This window comes from Mus caroli, unplaced genomic scaffold, assembly GCF_978045245.1.
Source record: "Mus caroli unplaced genomic scaffold, Mus_caroli_1 scaffold_6, whole genome shotgun sequence".
NCBI classification, from domain to species: domain Eukaryota; kingdom Metazoa; phylum Chordata; class Mammalia; order Rodentia; family Muridae; genus Mus; species Mus caroli.
Window position 1 is genome coordinate 28650930 of NW_028227261.1, and position 25445 is coordinate 28676374.

At 48.8% G+C, this 25445-nt stretch overlaps 1 protein-coding gene and 1 long non-coding RNA gene across 3 annotated transcripts; one reads left to right on the forward strand and one right to left on the reverse strand.

Moving 5' to 3' along the window:
- Window positions 1–2975: 2975 nt before the first annotated feature.
- Window positions 2976–21319, reverse strand: Ak2 (adenylate kinase 2). 2 transcript variants are annotated; one of them, XM_021159413.3, is made up of 7 exons: window positions 21089–21319; window positions 15498–15623; window positions 12505–12615; window positions 12298–12392; window positions 7183–7255; window positions 6342–6537; window positions 2976–3937 (listed from the first exon to the last, which is right to left on the reverse strand). In XM_021159413.3, the coding sequence occupies exons 1-7, from the start codon at window positions 21179–21181 to the stop codon at window positions 3933–3935; spliced, it is 699 nt and encodes a 232-aa protein (XP_021015072.1). In that variant the 5' UTR covers window positions 21182–21319; the 3' UTR covers window positions 2976–3932. The 2 variants fall into 2 exon arrangements, with proteins under 2 accessions (XP_021015072.1, XP_021015071.1); XM_021159412.3 differs by lacking the exon at window positions 2976–3937 and having other exon boundaries at window positions 6185–6537.
- LOC147004209 (uncharacterized) lies at window positions 5343–12333 on the forward strand. The gene is made up of 3 exons (XR_015047307.1): window positions 5343–5439; window positions 5542–5613; window positions 12193–12333. It is a non-coding gene; the product is annotated as an uncharacterized LOC147004209 (long non-coding RNA).
- Window positions 21320–25445: the final 4126 nt, after the last annotated feature.

Below are 25445 nucleotides of genomic sequence, written 5' to 3' on the forward strand. Positions count from 1 at the left end.
GAGCCTGTCTCTCACTGGGACCTGGGGTTCACCAACTAAGCGAGGCAGGCTAGCTAGTGAGCCCCCTGAGATCTGCCTGTCCTACCTCAGAGCACCAAGATCACAATGGCACATCATGCCCAGCGTTTTGCATGGATGAGAAATTCGGAGTCTCAGAACTTCCACAATATTGTCTGAGCTCTCTCATTAGTCTGAAGAACTGTTTTTAAAATACTAATGGTTCGGGCTGGAGAGATGGCTCAGTGGTTAAGAGCACTGACTACTCTTCTGGAGGTCCTGAGTTCAAATCCCAGCACCCACATGGTGGCTCACAACCATCGGTAATGGGATCTGACGCCCTCTTCTGGTGTGTCTGAAGACAGCTACAGTGTACTTACATATGATAAATAAATCTAAAAAAAAATATTTATGGTTCATGAGAAAATGTCTGACTTCTTCACCTTTCATTCAGGCTGGCCTCAAACTTGACAGCGGAGGATGACGTTTCCTTGTGCAGAAATTCTAGGTGTGCTACACCACACCAGGTTAACCTTTCATACGCAGACCGATTTTACAGAGCTGGAGAACTGGGGTCCCGTGGGTAGGAGCTCCAAGTGAGAAGCACTAAGCAGCCTGCTCTAAACACTGGACAGTCCGCCTTCCTGCTTCTGAGTGGCTTTACAACAGTCTGCTTGTCCTCAGGCCTGAGGCCTGGCCTGGGCCGGCAGGTCACTCCCACCTACTCTGCCAGGGCACTTCTCCAGGAGCAGGCAACCCCAGGAGCCTCCCACAGGGATGCTCATCACCACACAGTTAGGGCAGGGACACCAGCAGCAGGGTGCTTCCTCTGAAGTAATGAATAATGCAGTGTCACCAGACAGAGGGCTGGGCTGCGATGAGAGATGAGACAGCCAGCACACACCTTCCAAGCCAGAGGCACAGAAACCAACTCCTCTCACCCACTCTGGCTCTCTGTAGTCTTAGCTCTGCAAACCCAACTGGCCAGAGCTCTGGGCCAACAGCAAGGAAGCCACAGAGAATGGTAACATAGACCAGGTCTCAACTGCAGAGGCATGGCTCCCAGCCCTTCTCCGTTGCATGCATTCCCTGCGTGGATTCTTCGGCTCATTCACGGCTAGTAGCGGGTTTCTGAACTAGGAGTGTTTGAGAACCTCTCTATCGTTAGCCAAGCACCAAAGCTGCTAGCATGGTGGTGGGAGGGTGTGGCGTCACAGACTGGCTCTGGTTTTACTGTTCCCAGACGCGTGACTCTCCAAGCGCACAAAGGCGCCATGGAGAGGTAGCAGAATTTACCTTTGCAGGGCTGAGGACAATCCACACAGACCCTCCCACACAGCACACATTCTCTATGCATTAAGTTACGGGTTAAGGAAATACAAATAAAGAGAACGCTGTATGCGATCTTAGTGGTTTGGGATTTCTAATGGACCTTCTGGTAAACAATCCTCAGCCCAGCTCGCAATGCCCAGGAAGGCAAGATTTCCCTGGTGCCTGTCTTCTCTCTCTCTGAACTCCCTTGTCCCTTGCTAGCCACACTGACCCATAGGACATCCGGTGCAGATGTAGTGAGCCTGTGAGCACACCTGATGACAGGGACCATTTCACTCTCCACCAGGGGAAGAAAGGCTGGCTAGCCATGGTGAAGGAGTTCCTCCTGAGATGTTGTGATGCGCCAAGCAGGTCTTCTAAGGCTGCTCCTTGTCCCACTCTGGTACTGGTGTACACTGTACATATGAGATCCTAAGAGGTGACACATAACCCTGGTCCTCACAACTGGCAGGGACTGTGAGAGAGTTCTTGCTGGGACGACCTTCTTAGTACACAGCTGCACACATCACCGATCATTTCAGCAACGTCACAGGGTCAAACCTGTGCTGGAGAGAGCACTTCAACTGAGCCTGTTGTGAACTATTCAGCAGTAAAGCAGGCAGCAGGGGTGTCCACTGCAGAACGTCTCAGTGAGGGTGACAGGAATTGAGCAGGTGATGAGGCCCGTGCGGTATTTCCATCTCAGTCTGTCTGTCTTTAGCACCCCTGATACAATGAAGTCACTAAGACCAAAGGCAGCACATACAGTCTTTGCTCGGTTTGTCCTTCTTAGCCACGCTGTGCCATTTCCCAGATTGGTCTGACAGATATTTTATTCTTAGATGTACATGACAACCAAGAAAAGCCAAAAAAATTTCGGACATTCATACAGCCGAGAATGCAACGATCTGAAGAAAGCAGACTTGCTGACATCTCAAGGCAACTCCAGAGGTGGGGCACGAGGAACAAGGGGGGGAGGGGCTGGCTCAGTGAGCACAGAACTTCATATGCCAGAGTCACAAGATGCCTGAAGAGCAGTGGTGTTCACTCTGGTTTCGGGAAGAGCAGCCATTTCTGAGAAACCTCACTAGCAGGGCTCTTGTCCAAGAGCAAAAGCTTCCGTCTACACCAATGGCTGAGGTCCACTCTTGCTGGGAAGTAAACGGATTTCAAACAGGACGCACAAAGGCAACCAAGGGTGCTAAACATCGGCCGCTGGGAAGGTGGCCAGCGATGTGACTTACTCACTAGAAGCACACACAGGCTTGCTTGCCAGGCTGCAGACTGCTGTCCGTTCCTAATTATCCAGCCCAGCAGGAAGCAGATAGCTGTCTGTGTATGTTCTGACCCGACGTTTATCTGATGCCTGCTGTGGTAGGCACTGAGCCAGGGGCTGGTTTCTTACAGACTTTGTTTAAGGCCATAAGACAGCAGCACCAAGGTTTTTTTTCAGATGAGACGGGAACGAAGTATGTGACTGACTAACCACTGGGGTTTGTCATCCACCACAGAGGCCGACAGCTGCAAGGGTGCTTAGGCATGCACACGTGTACTTCCCAAGACATGAGAACCAGCTTTAAAGTCGGGGCCAGAGTTCAACATCTTTTTTTTTTTTTTTTTGGTCTTGTAGTCAATCCAGAATTCCTCAAAAAACTCCACAACAGGGATACAAATTTTCAACATACTTTATTGACTCAGGGGCCAAACATGGCAGCATTTGGTCAGTTGTGAAAGGCACCTCATTGAGAAATACATCACAGTGTTGTCGGGCAATCCCAGGCCCAGGAGGGGAGGGGGAGAAGGACAATCCTTGGATGACTTAGCTTAAGACATTTTAGCTTCCCCCCAACCCTTCCCTGTAGAGGACTGAAGTCAGGGCTTTACAGAGCCAGGCACACACACGCCACTGAGCTACACTCCCAGGCCTTGTTCAGTTATCTAAAATGGTCCCGTGGATGAATGAAGGCAAGGTTTTAAGACTAGGGAGTGCTGGGTGGCTGAAGGCTTTGTCACTAGAGTAAGCAACTCTGAAGTCCTAAGTGTGGGATCCGCTTCCCTTTGCTCCCCACAATTCCAGGAGAAACTTTGTCTGCCGAGCAGCACCCATCACCTCACACCCCCGTCTCTTCCATCCGTGCAGGTGAGTCGTCTCACTTTATGGAGCAGGGCAGCCCCCTCCTCTGCACGGGATGCACAGGCCCAGCCTGACTGCTGTGCTCTGGGCCTGGGGATCCATGAGGTTCTTATGTAGAAGCTGAGGTCTCTTAGAGAGCATTAGCTTTGTGGTCCAGAGAAAAGGAGAGGCTGACTGCTTAAAAATAATACCATGTCCCTTATCTGCACCAATGCACTCCAATCACAGTTTTAAAAAAATTAATCTTTTCCCTTGCTTATACTTTAAAAATTCTCATCTACGTGTAAAAAAAAAAACTTACTAATTATAACACTGCCACTGTTCCAAATCTTCTCTCGAGGAGCCCCTCCCCACCTCCCTCACCATCCATCCATCCATCCATCCATCCTTCCTTCCCATGACCACCCTCTTCCCTCTGCCCAGCACCTAAGAGCAGGGATCCCACGGCGGGGAGATGAGCAGGGGTGCGGTCTCGCCTGGCCTTCTGTTACTAGGCTGAAATAGAGAGGAAACAACAAAGAACAAAATGGGTTTTTTAAAAACAAACAAACATACATCAGGGAAGGCTGGCATGCAACCAGACGCATCAAATCCTGGACATTCTCTGCCAGGTTTCTGAAAGCTCTCAGGCCTGCTGAGGCTACAACTCTGCAGTTAAAACAAAAACACAATCCTGACCACCACCAGTGAGCAGGTTTTCCAGCTCTTACCCGAAGCCCAAATGTCACATGCCATTTGGTATATGTGCACACACACGTGTGTAACATATATATGTTATATATACACATACATATGTATATGGACAGGTGGCAAATGCCTGTGCAGAGATCAGTCACATTCAATCAGCAACTGCTCAGGGGCCTGGACTTAGAGGTCAAGCATTTACAGCTGCTCTAAGTCAGGAAAAGTCAACTGTGGGATGCAGAGCCACCCCTCCAGAGAGAAAGTCCCGCCCAGAGCCACCCCTCTGCTCCAGAGCAAGTCCTGCCCAGAGCCACCCCTCCAGAGCAAGTCCTGCCCAGAGCCACCCCTCCAGAGCAAGTCCTGCCCAGAGCCACCCCTCCAGAGAAAGAGCACGCATTCCTGCAGGCCCAGATGACAGTTTTGCTTTCATTCCTCTCCCTGTCCATTCCCAGCAGTCATGTGCTTTCCAGAAGCATACAAGGCCAGACCGGGTTTCGGTTAAGAGCAGACAGAATTAGCTTAAAGCCAGGGAAACAAGGCAGGGCAGTGGCAGCAGACACATGGAGGCCAAAAGGGAAGCAGAGGGCCACGTACCCAGGAGCTTCCATGTGGAGACAAGCCCTCTGACAGATTCAGACAGTAGGAGAGCCAGATGGGGACCAAGCACTTTAGAGTCAGTAGGAGGTTATGCTGCGGCAGGCGGCATTATTTACTGGCCACATCACTGACTTCCTAATGGCTTTTCCAGAGGCTGAAGGCTTTGAGGTCTCGTCACAGCAGCCCACTAATTTATCTGTTACAAAGCAACCAGAGACCAAAAGGCACAGAGCACAGACCATAGGACACTCATAATTATGGGAGCTAAGGTTACAAACAGAAACTTGTAATGGTCATAGGTGGTCTTGTTTTGGGGTATCGCTAAGCCATCATAAAATATGGGGTAAAGGGTTAAATTTGAAAGGGATACATCTGATTTGGGTTTTATACCTTGTGTTTAAATACATTTCTGATGGGAATGAATCCAAAGAGATTATCCCCAGTCACTGTTTGGCTCACCCCTGGAAACAGGCAAACAAAACAAACCTCCCTAAGTGGGTCCATCTGAGGAAACAGTCGTGGCCCTTCTCTGTTACCTAGCCCGACGTTCAGAGACAACCTGCACCCCAAAGGACCTTCTACCTGGCACAATTCTTTGACAACAGCTCACTGTGTAAAGGGAAGTCCCATGTTGTCTGAACTGTACAGCACCGTGATGTGGATCACAGAAACAGTCCAACCTCATCATTCTTCCATGTGGATGTCCTGTCCTAGCAGTCAGTGTCTGGAATTCGTAATGTCTTTTAAATTCCATTTAAGGGGAAAACATTAATGATCCTATGCACCCACTGACTTGTGGCTTTTTGTTTCCTGTCAAGAATGTATATCAGGAACTATGACACTGCCTGACTCACACATGTGACCCAAGACTTGGGAGTCAGCTGCTTGTGGTAAGTACTGTGAGGCTTTGGAACTGGGGTGCCTGGCAGATAAATATTAAGCAGCTTATTTTGGCCAAAAAATAGAATTAAGAGTGTGGCTAATAGAGATTGTGTGTGTGTGTGTGTGTGTGTGTGTAGCTAACAACACAGGCTGCAGAGGGAAGACAATCTACTAAAGCACATCTTGTTTAAAAAATGTTATAATGAAGCTGGACATAGAGGCACACGCCTTTCATCCCTGCACTCAGGCGGCAGAGACAGGCAGATCTTAGGAGTTTGAGACCAGTCTGATATAGCAAGTTCCAGGACAGATGGGGGTACACAGAAAGCAGTTCAAGAAAAAAAAAAGTCATAATGATATATATATATATATATATATATATATATATATATGATATCTAATACCCTGTGTGCTAATTATTTTAAAACAATAAAAAGAAAACAGCAGGTAAAACAAGATTCAGAATGTAAGAGTGAGCACACACTCATACCACACACACACATACACACAGATGAGCACACACTCACACCACACACACACACATACACACATAGATGAGTGCTGCACATACGAGACACATCAAGTAAGTGCTTTTTAATCAGTACATTAGAAGATAACCTTGCTTTCTGAGAAAGGAAGTTCCCTCCACCTACCTAACCATGACCACCCATTCCTTTCAGAGAGGAAGGAGAGAGCCTTTAGACCCAACATTAGATAAACATGACCAGGTCTTTACATGTGGCTTTGGAGAAGGCTGCCAGGATGCTCGCAAACACGATATCAGGGGTCTGGGACGCATCGATGGCACAGTGAATGCCGCGTTTCCTGTAGTACTCCACGAGCGGCGTGGTCTGAGTGTGGTAGGCCTCCAAGCGGGTCTTCAAGGCTTTCTCGTTGTCATCTGACCTGCGGATCAGGGGCTCCCCGGTGATCTGAGAATAATACAGAACAGAAGGAGGGACTGTCACGAGATGTGGCCACTCTGCCTGGGATGCTTTCTGGTCCCAATGCCACTCAAGGCAGGAGAGTCACTCCAGAGCTTCTCTAATGAAGAACTGTGCTCGCTCAGCTTCTAAGACGAGCACTGCCAGTCAGAAGCGGAAGCCCCGAGCCGTAAGCAACTCCCCTTAGTTGCAAGTGAGATGAGAGAGGCTCTGGTAGATTCGTCAACTTTTGAGATGCGCCCTGTATTTGCAGACCCTGGACAGCTTGAGTTTGTCTCTCACATGGCGAGTTGTCTGCATATTCTAGAGCAGACCATGAAACTCCACAGAGCAAATGAACAGGGACCATGGATGAGACCCAGGTAGCAGTCACCAAATACCCTAAGGGCAAGGCATGCAGGAGCACAATAGTCAGCAAAGTTCTCTTCAGTGCCGGCTCCTGGAAACACTCTCCTGACTAGCCAACTGCTTAGACGGTCATGGTGCCAGGAAGGGACTGTTGTGACAGAGGACAAGCATAAAGCCAGAGAGAAAACTGTCCAGATCTGTCACCAGCTATCTCATTTACAAGACAGTGATATTTTCTGGTTAAGTAAAACCAACCGAGCCCAAGCCCTCCCTGAGTTTACATACATCATCTTTCATGGGCTCCTTTGGAGGGTTGAACTCCTCATGGTAGGACCGGCCACTCTTGGGGTGAATCAGCCTGTAAGACAGCAAGTGATCATGAGTCAGGTTGCCTAGAAATACCTCGGTACTCCAGGGGACTTGGGAATAACAAGCAGAGGAAAGAGAAGTTGAATGGAAGAGTTTAAATCAGCAGAGAACCCAGTCCTAGGAAAATGACTGGCCTTCTAGCGTAGGACCTGCTATAGCTACCTCTTGTATAGGAAAATGCCAAAGGCAGAGTGCTTTTGCTTTGTCCAAGCATGAGGAAAGCTGCTGGAGGATCTACCTCATCCAGGTCTTGGAAGGACTCTGATGTCAGCACACGCAGCCATCCATTCTAGTCATACCTATTTGCTAAACAAGTCTGTAATTGCAACCAGAGTTTACGCTGAACCCAGTTGTTTACAAAGTGATGGGTCAGTCTCTGCCACAGCAGCACTTAGCAGACATCAACAGCCTCAAGAACCACGAAAGCCCCCACAAGATTGGTACAAAGTGTTAGATGGAGAGCTCAGGGTAATTAGCCCCACCCTCTCATCTCCGCCTTCTTTTCACTAAAGTCAGGGCCGGTGCACAGCCTGTGGCAGACTTGGGCTTTCGTCCTCAGAGCTCTGAGATCACGAGCTGTGTCTGCTCAGGCACCGCCCACAGATACCGTAGGTCACAAGCACACTCTTGGTTGTACTGTTTTCTTATCTAATTTGGTTATAATGCAGACACATAAAAACACTTTATAGATAGCAGATGGTGCACACTCCTGTGACCCCACAGATAAATGACAGCCTAAGAAAGACCAGGCAGTGCTCAAGGCACTAGAGAAAGGGCGTATTAAAGCAATCATGAAGATGGATGGACACAGCAGTATATGCCCATGGTTTCAGTGACCAGGGACGCTAAAGTGGAGGAAACACTCTGGCTCAGGATTTTGAGACCAGCTTGGGCAACATAGATACCATCTTAAAGAAAGAAGAAGAGGGGTCTGCAGCCTCAGAGGAGGAACATCAATATGAACTAACCAGTGCCCCAGAGCTCCTTAGAACTAAACCACCCATCAAAGAAAACACATGGAGGGACGCGTGGCTCTAGCTGTATGTGTACCAAAGGATGGCCTAATCGGTCATCAATGGGAGGAGAGGCCCTTGGTCCTGTGAAGGCTCTATGCCCCAGTATAGGGGAATGCCAGGGCCAGGAATGGGAGTGGGAGGGTTAGGGAACAGGGGGAGAGGGGAGGGGATAGGGGATTTTCAGAGGGGAAACTAGGAAAGGGGTTAACATTTGAAATGTAAATAAAGAAAATATCTAATTAAAATGCATTATCAAAACAAACAAACAAACAAACAAAGAAGTTGTGTATGGTAGTTCCCAGAATTTGGGAAAGCTGAGGTAGGGGAATTTCCATAGCCTAGACTAGGCTACATAGTTGAGATCTTGTCTTAAAAATACAAACAAAACAAACAAAGTAAACTGACAACAGCAGCAGATGGGGGCAGGCTCACTGGCATTCCACACCAAGCCCAAAGATCTGAGCTCAGTCCCTGAGACCCACATGGAACAGAGAACTGACTCTTGGTCTCTGCATGTGGTGTAGCATGCACGTACATACCTCCCCCCAACACCACACATAAATAAATATAATAGAAACAGGGCGAAGGATGGCTCAGCAGTTAAGCCTGCTGCTCTTGTAGAGAACCCCAGTTTGGTTTCCAGTACCCACGCTGGCAGCTCACAACTACCTGTGACTCCAGTGCCAGGATCGGGTGTTCTCACCTGTGGTCACCTGGTGTCATGTACAGAGTCATGAGCAGGCACTGAGGTCACCTGGTATCATGTACAGAGTCATGAGCAGGCACTGAGAATGTGCCTGGTGGCTCCATCTGTATTGAATCCCACTAAGCAGCAATCTCCTGATTGGGGATGGCCACACAAAGAAGAAACTGGACACCCAGGAAGAGGAGGCAGGGCCATCCTCTCAACTCAGCCAGTCCTGAGCTCTGTATTTTCTTTGTTATTGCTGGGTGGGCGTTTTTGCTTGCTTGCTTGTTTGTTTGAAATAAGGAATGTAAGATATGTAGCCCTGGCTGTCCTGGAACATGCTATGTAGACCAGGCTGGCCTCAAATTCAGGTCCATCCAAAAGCCTGTGCACCACCAAGACCTGACAAGTTGTACTTTCTTAATTCCCCTCTATTTAACTGAGAACTTGTCTCCTCATGAAGGTCTGCGCAGAGCTTCCTAACCCCTTTTGGTGTGCCTGTTTCGCCTAGGACTTTCCAGTGGCTCAGAGGCTGGGGAGAACATATTTTGACTATTATATGGGAAGTTCTATTTATACTGTTCAAGTCCTAGCCATAAATTGATACTGCATTTCAATCACAGCATACTTTGGGGAAGATAAGATGACCAATTTACATTCGATAAGGAGGAAGGGGTAATGGTGGGGCTGGGGGACAGAACAGAAGACTAGCTGTAGTGAGGCGACACGGTGATGCAGGCTTGTGACAGCCACTACTTATGGTAGAGTTAGGTCCTTCACTATGTGAGCCCTGAAAAGCTCTCTCTGGTGTATCCACACTCAGAAACAGCATCCAGTAGGATGCGGGGAAGAGGGAGAGCGCTGGCTTCTGGGCTCAGCCGAAGCATCTCTGGAAAGGACTAGGGGCAAAAGAGTGGACCATTGGCATTTATCTTCTGGAGAAGGGGGTGGGGTTCGGGGGTGGGGGCAGGGCCTGGGCTGTAACAAACACAACCCTCTTTCCTCCGTATGCCTAGGCTGCCACTCAAAACCCAGCCAGACTCCCCCAGCCCTGATTATACACACTATGCTACTCTTTAGCCATTTAGAAACACCTTGTAAGAACACAAGGCATATACCCAGGAAGAAAACCAAAGGTAGATGGAAGAAAGCCTGATTTCCCAGCTCTCTACAGGCAGGGCCACACACAGCACAACTGAATCAGCCCCATGAGCCACTGGGTCTGGTGGGCAGTGATCAGGCTAGGCTTCTCCACTTAGCTGTAGCGTGACAAGTCTAGAGCAGTGGCTTTCAACTTTCCTAATGCTGTGGCCCTTTAATACAGCTCCTTGTGGGCCGGCGAGATGGCTCAGCGGGTAAGAGCACTGACTGCTCTTCCAAAGGTCCTGAGTTCAAATCCCAGCAACCACATGGTGGTTTACAACCACCTGATATGATATCTGATGCCCTCTTTTGGTGCATCTGACAGCTACAGTGTACTTACTTAAAATAATAAATAAATCTTAAAAAAAAAAAAATATATATATATATACAGCTCCTCGTGTTGTGGTGACCCTCAACCATAAAAATATTTTCATTGCTACTTCATAGCTGTAATTTTGCTAATTTTAGGAGTTATAGTAATGTAAATATCTGTGTTTTCTGATGGTCTTAGGTGACTCCTGTGAAGGGGTCATTTGACTCCCAAAGCGGTTGAGACCCGCGGGTTCAGAACCACTGTTTTAAACCTTTGTCCTTTCATCCACAAGTGAGTTGCTACCGGACTCAGGGCAGTGACCCCAGAGAGTCAACTGCTAAGATACTTAGGATATCAGAGGGTCAACAGCAAACACGTGAAAAACAGGAACTCAAACCTCTGACCCGAGTCTCAAAAACCCAGAGTAATAACTGAAGGTCACCAGAGCTGAGGTCACAGGGAAATCCTTGGTTGCCCTCGGTTCTTGCCTTATCTTCTTCCACCCATCAGCAAGGCAGAGTCCGAGTCCTACCGGTAACACAGCTGCTGCGTGCGCTTGGATAGCTCCTCACGAGTCTGGCATACCCGTGAGGCACAGGGTCTTCTGAGGAGGCACTCTCCCTCCTGCCTCCTCTGGGATTCTCACTCACTCCTTGCCCCTCCCCCATCCAGTCAGAAGTCTCCATCATGTCATGTGACTATGAGCAGACTCCCACGTGGGGTCCTTATCTGTCCCCCCCCAAACCCCAATTTATAGTGAGCACCAAGGTAATATGTTCAGAATGCTGCCTTTGCCCCACTACCTCATGGCTCCAGATCGTGTGAGGACTCCTAAGCTCTGTGAAGCCCACTCCTCTCAGTGCTGCAGATCTCCCTCTCACCCATGCTTTCGTCCCAACGTCATTCATTCTGCCCCTCCAGCTTCCAACACACACCTCCTACCGTGTGACCCATAAGTCTGCACCCTGAGTCCCTCCCATAACCTACACTCATTCCCGCTTCTTTTCCTTCTGGAAAATTGTCACTGAAATTATCCTCATTTAGAAGGTTGAGTGGATGGCCTACCTCTCCTCAGCAGCCTTCTCCATCTCCCCAGGCTCTCTTCTTTCTACTACAACACACGGCCAGAACCACCCATATTTCATACATGACTCTGAGATCAGAACTAGGCCTCACTGTACTATTCTCTAAGAGCTCATGAACTCACATTACAAGACCTGGACAAGATCAGCTAGTCAACATTCTAGCACGGGCCAGGAGGGGCACATGAGCTCCTACTTGTAGCTGGGGAGCTATGAAAGCCAGTTTCTTTAAGGGTATGACCCACACTCCAGTGGATGACCCCATACCCATAAATATATTAGCAGCACAAATTGGTGGGTCATTATTAAAAGGGGAAGAGGGTTTGTTTATAAGGCTAGAGGGATGGATCTGGGAGGAAGGGGGGATATATATGATCAAAATGCATGAAACTGCTTTTCTTTAAGCCTTCACCTTCCATACTCTCATCCCTAGCCCTCCTTCTCTCTCCCTCTTCCCCCTTCTCTCCACATGGCCATGGCTGGCCTCTCTCCCTCTTTCCATCTTCTCTCTTTCCCCCTGCCTTCCTACAATAAAGCTCTAAAACCATAAAAAAAGTATGAAATTCACAAGGAATGAATGAAGGGTATTATGATCAATAGAAGAAACATGCCTAGATAGAGATGTTGTGTGACTCTGAAGCCCGTGCTCTTCTCTCCACGTCCCCATCCACGCCACCACAATAGCGCATATATATTGATGCTCAAGATGCAAACATCTGCAAATGGCACCGAGCGAGCTTCTGCCCCACGAAGCTGGGGAAGCACAGAAGGATCTTGAGGGACACTCACCTCCCAGTGATCCTCCGGATCAGCAGCGAGTCCTGGATGCTGAACTCAATGACTGAATCGAGCTTCTCTTTCCTCTTCTCCATGAGGTCATCAAGCTGTAAAAGAGCATGTGCCCCACCTAAGCTTGATCAGACCCATCTCCTCAGGGTGAGGACTACAAAGGGCCGGCACTCGCCTTCATGCAACAGCGACACAAACACTACCTACCATTTCAGCCTGCCTCACAGTTCGAGGGAAGCCATCTAGAAGAAAGCCATTTTTGCATGAAGGAGTCTCCAAATTCTTCTCAATTAGCTCCACAACCATCTCGTCACTCACCTAGAAGAAGAGCCTTGGGTCAAACCCGTCAAGTGGGCGATATACCTCAAACACAAAGGCAAAAGTGTATTGTGATACAACTTGCTACTGAACAGCAAGTCAGCTTGACTCAACAGAAGCAAAAGCAGAGGAAATGTCAGGGGCCTCCATGCCAATTTGGGTCTTAAATGTATGCCCTTGAAGCCTCTGTGTGGAAGGCTTGATCTCCAGTACTGTCTTTTTAAACTTTATCGATTGCTATGCAGGTAGAGTGGCCCGTGTGTGGAGCCAGTCCTCATCTTCCACCTTGGCACAGGCTCAGCACCGAGCTCAGGTCATCAGGCTTGAGCAGAACACACTTTTACTGCTGAGCCATCTTGCTTGAGCAGTACGCACTCTTGCTCATTCTCTGCCTGCACAGGGTACACCGCTTTGCTCTCCCTTGTCTTCTGCAATGGTTCCATATAGGCCCAAAAGTACTGGCACCAAGCCACCTCGGACTGCAACTGAGCTAAAACAGCACTCTCTTCTTCAGCTGGTTTCTCTTAGGTATTGATCACAGCAATGCAAAGCTGGCCAGTGCAGGCTGCTGCTGCATTATTCACCTGCATAGTTCTGTAGTGGCCAGACATGGCTCTCCCCTTGGATCTCTAATGTCTTTCAATAAACCTGGTAAGGGAAGAGGGATCCATAGTCTGTTGTCAGCAACAAGCTGCCCTCAAGATGACGAGAGTACCCGGCAGAGACATCACGGGAAAAACGGAAGGGATTGGTATTGGACCAGAATGTGGGAAAGTACCAACCTCCCCTGATTTTCAAGATCATTAGACTAACGGTATCATGACTGACAGGGGCACTTGATATTTACTGGGACTGTCTAAGACTGGGAAAGAATTGTACTGAATTGGCAATCCTGGATCAGAAACAAGGAAATGAAAAGCCACCACAATGTAGTCCAAGCCTCTACAAAAATCCCATCAAAACCCTCTTGGAGCGTTAAAGGACCTTTCTCCCGGAGCCTTTAAAAAGAGAAGAGTTGCCGCCTGTGTTACACACAGTGAAGGCTGCCAACCTTGGCAACTAAAGCTTTCATCTGCAGGAGGAGCTGTGAGCTTGGGGACCAAGTGTAGTCTGCAACTGTGGGCCGAGATAGGCAACATCCCAATTTCCTCTCACACACGACTTTCTGCCAAAACCTAAAGTCCAAGTTATCTCCCCTCCTGGCTTGATTCATGGCCCTCACTGACGTAAAAGGGAAGCTAGGAAGCAGTGTTTGGACAGACATGGTGTGGCATCACTCAGTTTTGCTCTGGTACCTCCAGACCTAACAGAGGTAATGTGGGGGGATAAAACAAAGTTCAGATTCCAGCCAAGCGACAGGTCCACAGAAACGAGGGACCAGAGGAACAAGGCGTGGTGGCTATGCCTGCAATCTCAGCCCAGGAGTCTGAGCTAGAGGCCAGCATGGGACACATGGCAAGTGCCAGGCCAACCAAAGTCACATGCCAAATCTTGCTTCAAAAGCAATGGCTCATGGGTAGTAGTGCCTGCTACCAAAGCCTGAAAACCTGAACTTGAACGCAGAGGACATGGTGAAGGAGAGGACTGGTCCCCAAAAGTAGCCCTCACCGCCGCCTGAATGCTGGGCCAGGCAAATGCACACACGACGGCGTGTAATTTAGAAAATCAAACACAGGAACAAAGCAAAGGGTCGGAGGAACTACAGCGTGGCCCGGTGCTACAGCACCTGCCTACTGGGCTCAAGAACAACATGACGTCTGAAAGGATTACCAGATGTCATGTTATTCTGGAATAAATGTTAGAAGCAAGACCTGGCCTCAAGCAAACATTTGTCAGCTCACTGTGTTTGTCAATTCAGGCCGGTTACTGGCTTCTTACATAGGATTACTTTTCCACACCCGCCAAGAAACTCCCCTGTTAGGAATACGGAGAGAGCAGTGAGCCCCAGGAGAGCTTTAGAATCATTTCTGCGGCCGCCCGAGTCTTCCTTTGCACATGAGCCTGAGCTCTGTCCCAGGAGCAGCACTTTCAGTTTGTTATGTCCAGTGTGGGCAAATTATGAAAGGCATTGGTACAAAGCATCCTCAAGACTATAGCGAACACACGGGAGGAGCTGGCGGAAAGGGGGTGGGGGGGAATGATGTCATTACATATGTGTGTATATGTACACATATATTGTTTGTTTTGAGAGAAGGTCTCACTGTATAGCCCTGGCTGACCTCACACTCAAATTCAGAGAACTGTCTGCTTGTTTCTCAGTAATGGGATTAAAAGTTTGCCAGCATGCATGCACACACCCACATTTAAATTTTTAGGATTTACTATTTTATGTATACGCACACATGTCTGTGCACTGTGTGCATGCCTGGTGTGTGCTGAGGTCAGAAGAGAATGTCAGATCTCCTGGGACTGAAGTTATAGATGCCTGTGAGCTGCCGTGTGGATGCTGGGAACCAAACCCAGGTCCTCTGACAGCACAGTCAGTGCTCTTACCTCTCAGCCACCTCTCTAGCCCTTGAAATGAATACAGGGCTGGGAAGATGGTTGTGAAAAGAGCTTGCCCGTGCACACAAAATAATAAAGCCATTCAAGTAAGTTGTGAGGAAATCATAAGCTCGGAATAAACCAGACACTACTGCGCTGTGCTCCAGGTTCCTATTACACGCCAGTCTGTGCGAAGCACTGGTACCCAGGACTATCCCAGAAGACTTTCTATGACAGAGGAAATGCTCTGTGTCTGCACTGGCTGGTAAAGTCGTCAAGTGTGTCTATGATGAACGAGGACGTAAATGTTTAAAGGTGTCAAAGCCAAGCAGCCGCAGCAGCTGGGGGCGCCATTCTGGAACCAGGAAAAGCAATGCTCCCAGTACGAGCAAACCTACCAGTTTCCCTGCATCCATTGTCGCCTTCAGCTTTTTTCCTAGCTCCGAGCCAGAAGCTACCATGGCTCTCAGCATGTCCCCGGTGGCCAAATGACAGACACAAAAGTTTTCAGCCAGTTTGGGTGCCTGTGGAGCCAAAGACAAAAACCAAGAAAGAGTTAACGCTGTAGGCTGTGGATATGACCCTGGCCCTGGCATTTCCAGGCTGTGTGAACTTAGTCAAATGTCTACTTTCTAATAAAAGCATGTTACCTTTCCAATGTAAAGCAACAGCAGGGTTATTGTGAGAATTATATGATTACGTGATAATGCATGTAAAGTACCTGGATACACTTAGCACACAGGACGCCGTCATAAACACTAGCTATCCCCGCTAACGGCACTACTGAAACACAAGCTCACATTCCTGTGAAAACCGAGAACAAACTCAGCAGTCATGAAATACTTCCCGTAGCTGCCATGATTCTTAGAAAAGCTCATTTTATAAAGCAGACGGACCAAGGCGTGGCTGAGTATCGGGGGTGGGGGTGGGGGGTGGATATCTGTTACTTCGGTATCTGCCACAGAGGGAATCTGTTACTGTGGTATGCTGTGGCCAGTAGGCCTGGCAGCTGGGGGAGTCAAGGCAGAACTGTGGCAGTACCCTGGTGACATCACGCACCTTCTCCCAGACCCAGAGCTGTTTCTACATCTGTTTAATATGGGACACGATCCACTCAGAAAGTGGCTGTGCAGGCTGATTGTTTCTATAGCAACCATCTCACATCAGTTTTAGGAGGGGTTCCTGTTTGTTTTGTGACCAGGTTTTACTACGTAGCTCAGGCTGGCCTTGTGACCCCCCCCCCCCCCCAGCTATGTGACTTGAGGAGTTACTTCTTTCTGGGTTTTAAATCTCTGAGAGGTAAATAATCGTGTGTAACCTATCCCATATGATTCTCCGTCGGACCCGCACAAGCAAAGCGCAGCGAGCATTGGCCGGCTTACTCAGCTGGAAAGGAAGTATTTGTTCATGCCTCTTTCATGAACCCTGAAGTCAAGGAAGCGAAGAAACAGGAGACATAGATTCAGAAGCTCACAGGTTGTGCTGGAATACACATAGCTTGGTGGTCACACACACATACACACGCGCATGTGCACACGGCCCCCCATCACCACACATTTAGATCTCTCCACTACAACATCAAAGGAACACAGGAGGGCACTCAGAGTCTGGTGCGGTTTAAATGGAAAAAAGGTCTTGGATACTCCAGATCTGCTGTGCCCTCACAGGCGCTCAGCTTTCTGTTCAGTGGTTTATAGAGGTAGAAGCTGGGATCCTCGTTTAAACTAGTTCACTGGGTGTTTCCTCAGGTACATGAGACAAACGACTGATGGGACTCCATGCAGGAAATTCTGGTTTGTGATTCATAGACTGATTCCACTGAGGTGAGGAAATCACCTCACAGGGAAATGGAACCTGTGAGACGGATTTAGAGACAGCACCTGTGAAGATGCAGGTCAGCAATGGCTGACGATGGAAAGTCGGCTGCACTGTGGACACACACCCAGGGACTGGAGCTTCCTGCCAATCTACTCTGTGTTTATTAAAATTAACTTGAGTGGATAAATCACAGAAGCCAGGGTTAAACACCGGAGAGAAAAACTGCTCTGATAACTCAAGTGTTCCGTGGTTACCCCCGATGGTAGGCTGCTAAGTCACTTCTGGGTGACTCTAAAGCTGCAAGAACACACCCCACAGCCAGGTGCAAGACTCTGCCTTAGTTTACTGCTGGTCATGTGGGAGCACACACCCCGCCCTGCCCGCCCCGCCCCACTCCGCCCGTGAAGAGTATGAACAGGCTGGAATCCAGCCAAAGACACTCAATTGCCCTGTCATATTATGGGGCTGGGGAGATAGCACAACTGGAAAGTCACTTGTTTTTTAAATACAATAGCCTGAGCTCTAACTCCAGAACCCACGTACAACAACCTGGTTGTGGTGATGCGTGCTTACAATCCCACCACTGGGGAGTCAGACAGACAGATCCCGGGGACTCAACTGGCCAGTTAGTCTCATCTATGGGATCAGGCTAGTGAGAGATCTGTCTTAAAAAAAAAAAAGGTGTCCACTGAGCCATCTCCTAGCCCGGAAAATTTTAAGGAAATTAGCCATGTTGACATGAATCATGTAATATGGAATTTTACTGGTACAAGAGGAAGTGGTGGGAAAGAAACATAAACCCACTGGGCAGGTGAGGAGCAAAGAGCTGCTAATGTGGACTGGGCACTGTATGTAGAGAAGGGGATTCTATGAAGGGATCAGCCAATGCAGAAATACCACTCAGCTACAAGTGGCTCCTGCCACACAGGAATGGAGGGCCACTGCTCTCGGAGCTTCTGATCCTCACAAGAAAAACGAGTTGCAATTTCTTGTTTAAATTTCCCAACTGAAAACATTCCATAGTCAACCCATTACGTGGAAAGCTGACAAAGAGGGGGAACAGAGCAAGCATTTAAATGGACGTCATAAACGGCGCTGGACGAGTGAGCATCTAGGGGGTGGAAAGTTTCTATCGACCAGCGGGGATGCACGCTCAGAATCCGCGCTTAGGAAGCTGAGGAAGGAACACCTTGAGTTTCAGGCCAGTGTGGGCTACCTGCTGAAACCTGGTCTCAAAAAAGCCAGAGGGAGGGGACAAGGGAAGAGAGAAGAAAAAAGGTATTTCAGCTAAGGAGGGGAAAGGAGTAATACAACCAGAACAGTATTGTTTTTGCCGTCCATAATTAACTGCTAGGCTTAGGCGACAGACTAACAGCTCCTAAACCCTCACAGACAAATGGGATTGGAAGTGTCCAACCGAAGGCCAGGACACGGCACGGCAGCCCCGGGGAAGCCAGGCCGAGAAACAGAATCTGATAAACTGGATGCAGCAGACAATATCTGCAGGAAATGGAAGATGTTAAACACACCAAAGGAATATAACGGAAAATTCCCAGAAAAGGAACAATATTCTCAAGACAAGTTTCTTCCACAAAACTATGCCATAAAGAAATGGAACAGGGCAGGCAGGCGAGAAGGCTCGGCACCCATACCAAGCCTGGGGTCTTGAGTTCAACACGAGGGAGCCACGAGGTGGAAGGGGAGAAATGAGGGAAAGTTATCCTTTGGCCTCCACGTGTGCACTCACGCATCACACACCCTTGCACACAGGCTAACATAGGCTGAACACTCGTTTTTAAAGACTAGGACAAAACAAACCAGAAAGACTGAAAATTATGTGTGAGACTGACTAATAGAAAACAGCTATGGAGCCTGGAGCTCCTTTAGTATAATCTGTAGGGAGTGTGGATGGGAAAGCGATGGCCGCCATCAGCTGAGGGTCACCAGGGCCTATTAAACGCCACTCTTGTGCTTCCCGTGGTACTGATGACTCGACCTCACACAGCTGGGTAAATGAACTGCCAGCGAAAAGATTCTCAGCCCTGCTATTTTGCAGCTCAGGCTGATTTCAATCTTAGCCCAGCTAGGACTTGAACCTGTGAGGCTCCCATAGAAGCTCAGCTTGTGCCTGGTCTCTTCTGTGTATTGAAAACTTCCGATGGAGAGCTTGTGTGTGGGGTGTGTCCAGGCAGAGCGCTCTGCTAGATTACCACTCTGTGGGCTTTGTGTGAACTTTTGTTCCACACTCCGAAGCTACAACCACCGGTGTTTTTTATGGCTCCTGATAAGGAAAGGGAGGCGGACGGAGGTTAAGTGAGTGCCCTGTATTTTCTGAAGTCCCAGCTCTTAGTTTTGTGTTCTCAGATACAGGGTCTCACTCTGTAGCCAGGCCCACCTTTAAACTTTAGCTGGGCTATCATCAAACTTGACTTTAGTCTCCTGCCTCAGTCACTGGGACTACAGACAAGACATGAGCAGCCATATTCACCCTTCAAGCCAAACCTCTAATCATTGCACAAAGCCATCTTGGACAAACTTCCATGATTCTCGCACCGTCTTTCACGAGCTCACGGCACGTGGTCCTCCCAGATCTGAATGAATCAGCTTCATTCTGCACTACACCTGAGCTGGGGGCAGAGAGAGATGCCACTGAGTGGTCAGCGTTCACAGCTGTCACGCGCCCTGCCACCAGCTAGGAATGTGTGGGTGCTCCCGCTATAAAACCATCGTCTTCCAATGTCTTTATAAGCTTTACATTTCTAGGTAGAAACACTGAGACGTTACATACATAGCTTTCTACATGCACAGATATACACACATATACGTAGACTGTACAGCCCCTGAGATGCTGCTCTGCTTGCCAAAATACTGAGAACTTGGCAAACAGGACAGGTGACGTGGGTACACAGGTGACATGGGTTCACAGGTTAAGTAGCTTGCCGTCAAGTCTGACGGTCCGAGTTCGATCCCTGGGCTCCACATGGTAGAAAAAAGAAAATGATTCCAGCAAGTTGCACTCTGACCTCCACGTATGCATCACGGCACGCATGTCCCCGCACACTCTTTCTCTACGTCCCTGCACACGCACACACACACACACACACTCCCACCCTATGTGTGTCAGAGAGAGAGAGAGAGGGAGGGAGGGAGAGACGGAGGGAGACAGAGGGGAGGTATCTTTAAAAACATAACAATAAACTCAGCAGTGCTATGAAGAGAGAGGACAGCCCTCATTTGCTTGGGAACCCAACCTTGAAAGAATTCCCTCTTTAGAGCATAGTGATCATCAAGGTCCCAAGGCTTGGGGTCTGATGGGGAGGTAGAGTTGAGGGGTGGGTGGTTGTGGCCAAAGGCTGGGCAAGAAAGTGACACCAACAGCCCACCATATGAGCTTCCAAGCCCTACGTGCCAGCATAAATTCCAGCCCTGATCTATGGCCCAGATGCCAAGCCAAGGGAGGCTCTGCAGTGGGGCAGAAGGCAATCCTTGAGGCCTCTGTGAAACCGATTTCACCAACTTTGAGCACTCCCTGCCCCACTCACAACCCCCCATGATGCCGGTGGCTAATGAACCGCATCTATACATTCACCTCCAGTTTTCTAGCCAGCTGGAAAGGTTTTCTCCCCCCCCCCCGCCCCCCAACAACAACACTGGTGGCTCCCACGGCTCATGCCTCACTCTTGGCAGAACGCCTCGATAGGCATACGCCAGTTCCCACTCTGTCCCACGTGGAGACTTCTTAGTACCCCTAATCATTAACCATTAAAAAAATAAAAAGTTTCACCCCCTTATGCCTAGAAGTTATCCCTGACTCAGGGCAATACGCTCTCAACTCCGAGAGAGACTTGGTCACAAAGCTTTCTCCCACTCGGGCCTGTGATCCGGAGCTTCAGCCTGGGGGATCGCCCTGCCTTTCACAATTTCCAAGTAACAGTCCCTGGATGCCCTAACACGATCCTGGGTTCCCCCAAGAACCTCCACCCAGCCTCCCCCTTACTGCAACTTGGACCCTCCCCCTAAACACCGCGCCACAACTGGAGACCCCGCGAGGGTCCCTGCAGGCCAGGGCTCACCACCCAGCTCCGGGGCGGGAAAGGAGCTTCCGGCTCTCCGACCGCCCTGACCTTGTAGCTTCTCGGGCTCCACCGCCCGGCACGGAGCCGACACTCACCTGCGTCCCCTTGCCAGCCCCGGGCGGCCCCAGCAACACGGCCCGGATGCCCTTCGGAACCTCCGGTTCGGAAGCCAACACGTTGGGAGCCATGTCTACCAAAGCCTCACTCCAACAGCCACCCGCACACCTCACAGGTCTAGCGCTTCCAGGCCAGCGCACACCCTACTCCGGGCTCACACTGGTCGCTCGCCGCATCCGTCAACCCTCTCTACCCGCCCCCGAACTTGACGGGCACTTTCATTTACCAATCGTACGACGAGACTAAGAAAGTTCTGTTTTCGATTGGGCAGAATTGGGAACGAGGAAGAGGCGGGCCAGCCTGGGAAGAGCTGGGGGAACAGGGCGCGTGCGGCTCTCGGCTGGTGTATGGAGTGGGCGGGAAAAAACGAGAAGGAAGCCTGGAGAGGGTGGAAGTTCTAGTTTGGCTTTTGACAGTTAATAACTCCAGAATCTCTGTTTGAGCCCCGTAAAATTGCCTGTGGGAGTGTAAGTGGGTAAAATCACTCCCAGGAAACAAATTGGCAATAACGTAACCTTTGGACCAGTAATTCCACTTCCAGGAATTCAAAGGCATAACCAAGGAATATGTAATGAGTTCCTGACAAAGATGTTGATTGCCTTATTAAAACTGGAAGACAAATTGCCCAAATGTCCAATAATAAGATTGGTTAAGTAAATTCCAACAAGTTTGTAGTCTGACACCCTCTCCCTCCAGAACACCCCCATTGAACAGCACCGTAACTTTGGCTCTTTGGGAAGATCACATTTAAAGCTTGTCAAGGCTACGACGGTGAATTCAAGGCCAGCCTGGGCAGTTTAATGAGACCTTGTCCCAAAATGAGAGCTGGGGCTGGCTATAGTACAGAGACAGGAGTTTTGGGCTCAATCCCCAGGACTGTAAACAAAAAAAAACACATACGGATATATGAACACAGACAACCTCCTGACTTTTAAGTCAGCAGAAAGACAGTTTTTATCCAGAGAGATGAGCCTGTCTTGAACAAGGCAATGATGTCGCCAGCTTTTAGGTATGTCAAAGTTTTATCCTGTCCCAAAGGGGCCCTTCTCAACTGTGAGTGCAAGTGTGATTAGGCAACCATTCCTGCCCCACAGGCACAGTGCAACCATTTTCTACACCCTAGTGGTAAATGATGTTAACCAGCTGGCTAGATGGCTCAGCTAGTATAGACACTTGCCACCAAACTCTGAGGACTTGCGTTTGATTAACAAGACCCCCCCCCCCCATGAAAGAAGAGAACCAACTCCCACAGGTTGTCCACCGAGCTCCACATGTGTGCTGTGGTACACATATCTGCGCGTACATATATGTTCACACACAGGAAATACGAAATAAATTCAAACGAAAAAAAGAGAAACTAACATTCTTTCTTCTTGCTCAACCTGGATTTTCATGGGAGCCAGCTTGATCTGGTTGGGTTCTCTTAGTGGCCTTGAAGGAAGCAGGGGTTTATTGAGTCCTTTTTAAGACCGGAAGCGGAAGTAAGAGCTGATCACTAATAGTTACGTGGTCACAGGATCATGAACTAAGGGGCGGGACAAAGCTCAGTCACTAGTGTCTAGCACTCAAGAGTGAGGGCCTGCGTTCAGGTGCCCGGCACTCAGGTAATGTCAGCAACTGTCTACAATCCCAGCCCTGAGGAGGCAGAGATTGGCAGACTCTTGGAGCTCACTGAGCAGAAAGCCTAGCCTAATGAGTGAGCTTCAGATGCAATGGAAGGCCTGTAGAGAGAATCTCTGTGTACTGTGTGGAAGCATCACCTGCCAATCAAAAGCAGATGGCCCATTAGCAAAAGGCAGGAAGTAGAAGATGGGAGTTCCGGGAAAGAGATGGGAACTCTGGGTGATAGTCAGAGGTGGAAGATGCTTGGCCCAGACTCTGGGCTCATGAGACTGAGAAGAAAGTAGCCATGTGGCTGAACTCAGAAGCGTTTAAATGGGTTGGGTAAGTGACAGGCTAGTCAGGGGACAAGCTAAAGCTATGGCCTAGGCAATTATTCATAAACAAAGAAGCCTCTGAGTAGTTATTCAGGAACTGGGGTACAGGTGGGAAAGCCCACGGCTACAGAAACCTTGTCTTGTCTCCAAAGAGAAGGTGGAGGGGCAGGAGAGACGATTCAGGGGTTAAGAGCACCGGGTGTTGGTTTGGCTCTTGACATCCACACGGGAAGTCACAACCATTTGCAACTCCAGTTCTGGAGATCTGATGCAGTTCTTTCCTACCCTCAAAGGCACCAGGCACATGTGCAGTGCACATACACGTGTATATGCAGACAAAACACTCACACATATAAGGTAAAATAAATAATCTAGAAACAAAGGGTAGAGAGAAATAAGCAGAAGACACCAGAAGTCAACCTCTGGTCTTTCTACCAATGTGCATACACACATACACACCTGCACTCACATGTGCACACACACTCATGGTTAGGGACAAGAGAGACCAGAAACCAAGTACAGTAATGCAGGCCTATGATTCTAGCATTTGGGAAGCAGAGGAGGAAATTCAAGATCATTTTGGGCCATGTAGCAAATTCAAAGCCAGCCTGGCCTATATGAGACCCTATCTCAAAGAAGGCAAAACAAGCATGCAACACAAACAAAACAGTGTGTGTGTGTGTGGGGGGGGGGGGGGTCATGAGCTAATACCCCAGAAAGCACAGGGCTCATAGGAGCGAGCACATTTTGGGAGAACCTTCTGGGTGGGCAAATCCCATGTTATCATCCCCTCTCACTGGTGACGACGAACCCCTGTTCTCATTCTAACCAGTCATGGGCTCCCTTAACCCCGGAATGGAAAGTAACTAAGGTTACATATAAGTATTACAAAATGTAAGACTTGTTTATTTTTTTAAAGATTTATTTATCTATTTTATGTACATGACTGCTCTATTGCACCGCTGCCGGCAAGCCAGAAGAAGACAACTGATCCCATTACAGATGGTTGTGAGTCACCATGTGGTTGCTGGGATTTGAACTCAGGACCTCTGAAAGAGCAGTCAGGGCTCTTAACCGCTGAGCCATCTCTCCAACCCCTATTCATTTATTTTTGACTTTTTTTTTGGGGGGGGTAGGGTCTCAAGTATCCCAGGCTGGCCTTTAACTGGCTATAAGCTGAGGCTGACCTTGAACTCCTGATCCTCATGTCTTAAACTGCCAAGTCTGTTTTCATGCACCGCTGGGGACCGAACCTAGGGTTTCAGGGATGTTACACAAACATTCTATCGATTGAATGACATCCCCAGCTCTATTATAAAATATTCTAGGCTTTGAAGCTAGTAAAGACCATGAGAAAAATCTCAAGAGAAGCCTCATATTCGTGTAGTTATCCAACAAATAATTTTGAGTGATAACTGCCATTACTGGGTGCTGCGGGCCAACCAGTAGGCTAAACAATTTGCATGTCTTCTCTCACTCAGTTCTCAAGGCCGCCTGTGCCAGCAGTAGCTACATTATTACTAGCATTTTTTTAAGGTTGAAAAAACCAGAGAGGCTGGGTACTGTACTTTGCCCGAGGTCACATGCCTAGCCTGTGGCTGGGCATACAGTCGAGCTAAGGTCTGTCTGTTTGGTGCCAGGTAACAGACGTGGCGCTCACAGTCCAGCCGATTCCAGCTGGGGTGATAATGGAGGCCTTTGTGGAACAGAATCACCTTGACTGGAGAAGACTTGACTTTGGAGCAGGAGACACTTCATGCTGAAAGAGGATTGGGAGGGAAGCCCCCGGAGCAGGAGAGAGTTTTGTTCAGTGAGCTTTGGAGAACTGGGGTTTCTGGGGAAGAATGATCACTTGTGAAAGATCACTTACAGGCCAGTCTAGAAAGGAGAGAGTAGGCAGAAACATTAGCCTCTGGACTGATTAGTTTTTGTCAACGGGACACAAACTAGAGTCATCTCATAGCAGGCCACCAGACCTTAGCACAATAGACTCCACGACAGAAGTGCCATTCAGCTTGTAAAACTCAGCAGGGAGAAAACATCACCAGTCGAAATGAAAATGAAGCCCTAATCCATCAAAGTCCGTAGTTCTGGGAAAGTCTCTAAATGGACTAACCTTGCTTTTTAGCTTCTGTGCTTCTGCTTCTGGCTAACTGTTCTTGTTAACTGAAGGATGTCAACCCAGGACATGGTCTTTATGCTTAAAAGCTCGCCCCGAGAAAGGCTTTGTACACTGGGATTCCAGGAACTCAGGGTAGTAGCTGGCCAGCTAATAAAGATTTCCTATTTGCTCAAACCCACGTCAGAAACCCGTGTCTGAGCAGTCTTCTCTGTTGGATACCTCAGAGAAAACCTCAACTGAGGAGTTGCTTCCATCCCATTGGCCTGTGGGCGTGTC

Excerpts from the sequence above, each read along its gene's own strand:
- Ak2 (XM_021159412.3), bottom strand. The coding sequence starts at position 21,181 with ATGGCTCCCAACGTGTTGGCTTCCGAACCGGAGGTTCCGAAGGGCATC. Across the intron at positions 7,256-12,297 it reads ATCCGGAGGATCACTGGGAG|GCTGATTCACCCCAAGAGTG; the intron begins GTGAGTGTCCCT and ends GCTGTCTTACAG. Across the intron at positions 6,538-7,182 it reads AGGAGCCCATGAAAGATGAT|ATCACCGGGGAGCCCCTGAT; the intron begins GTATGTAAACTC and ends TATTATTCTCAG.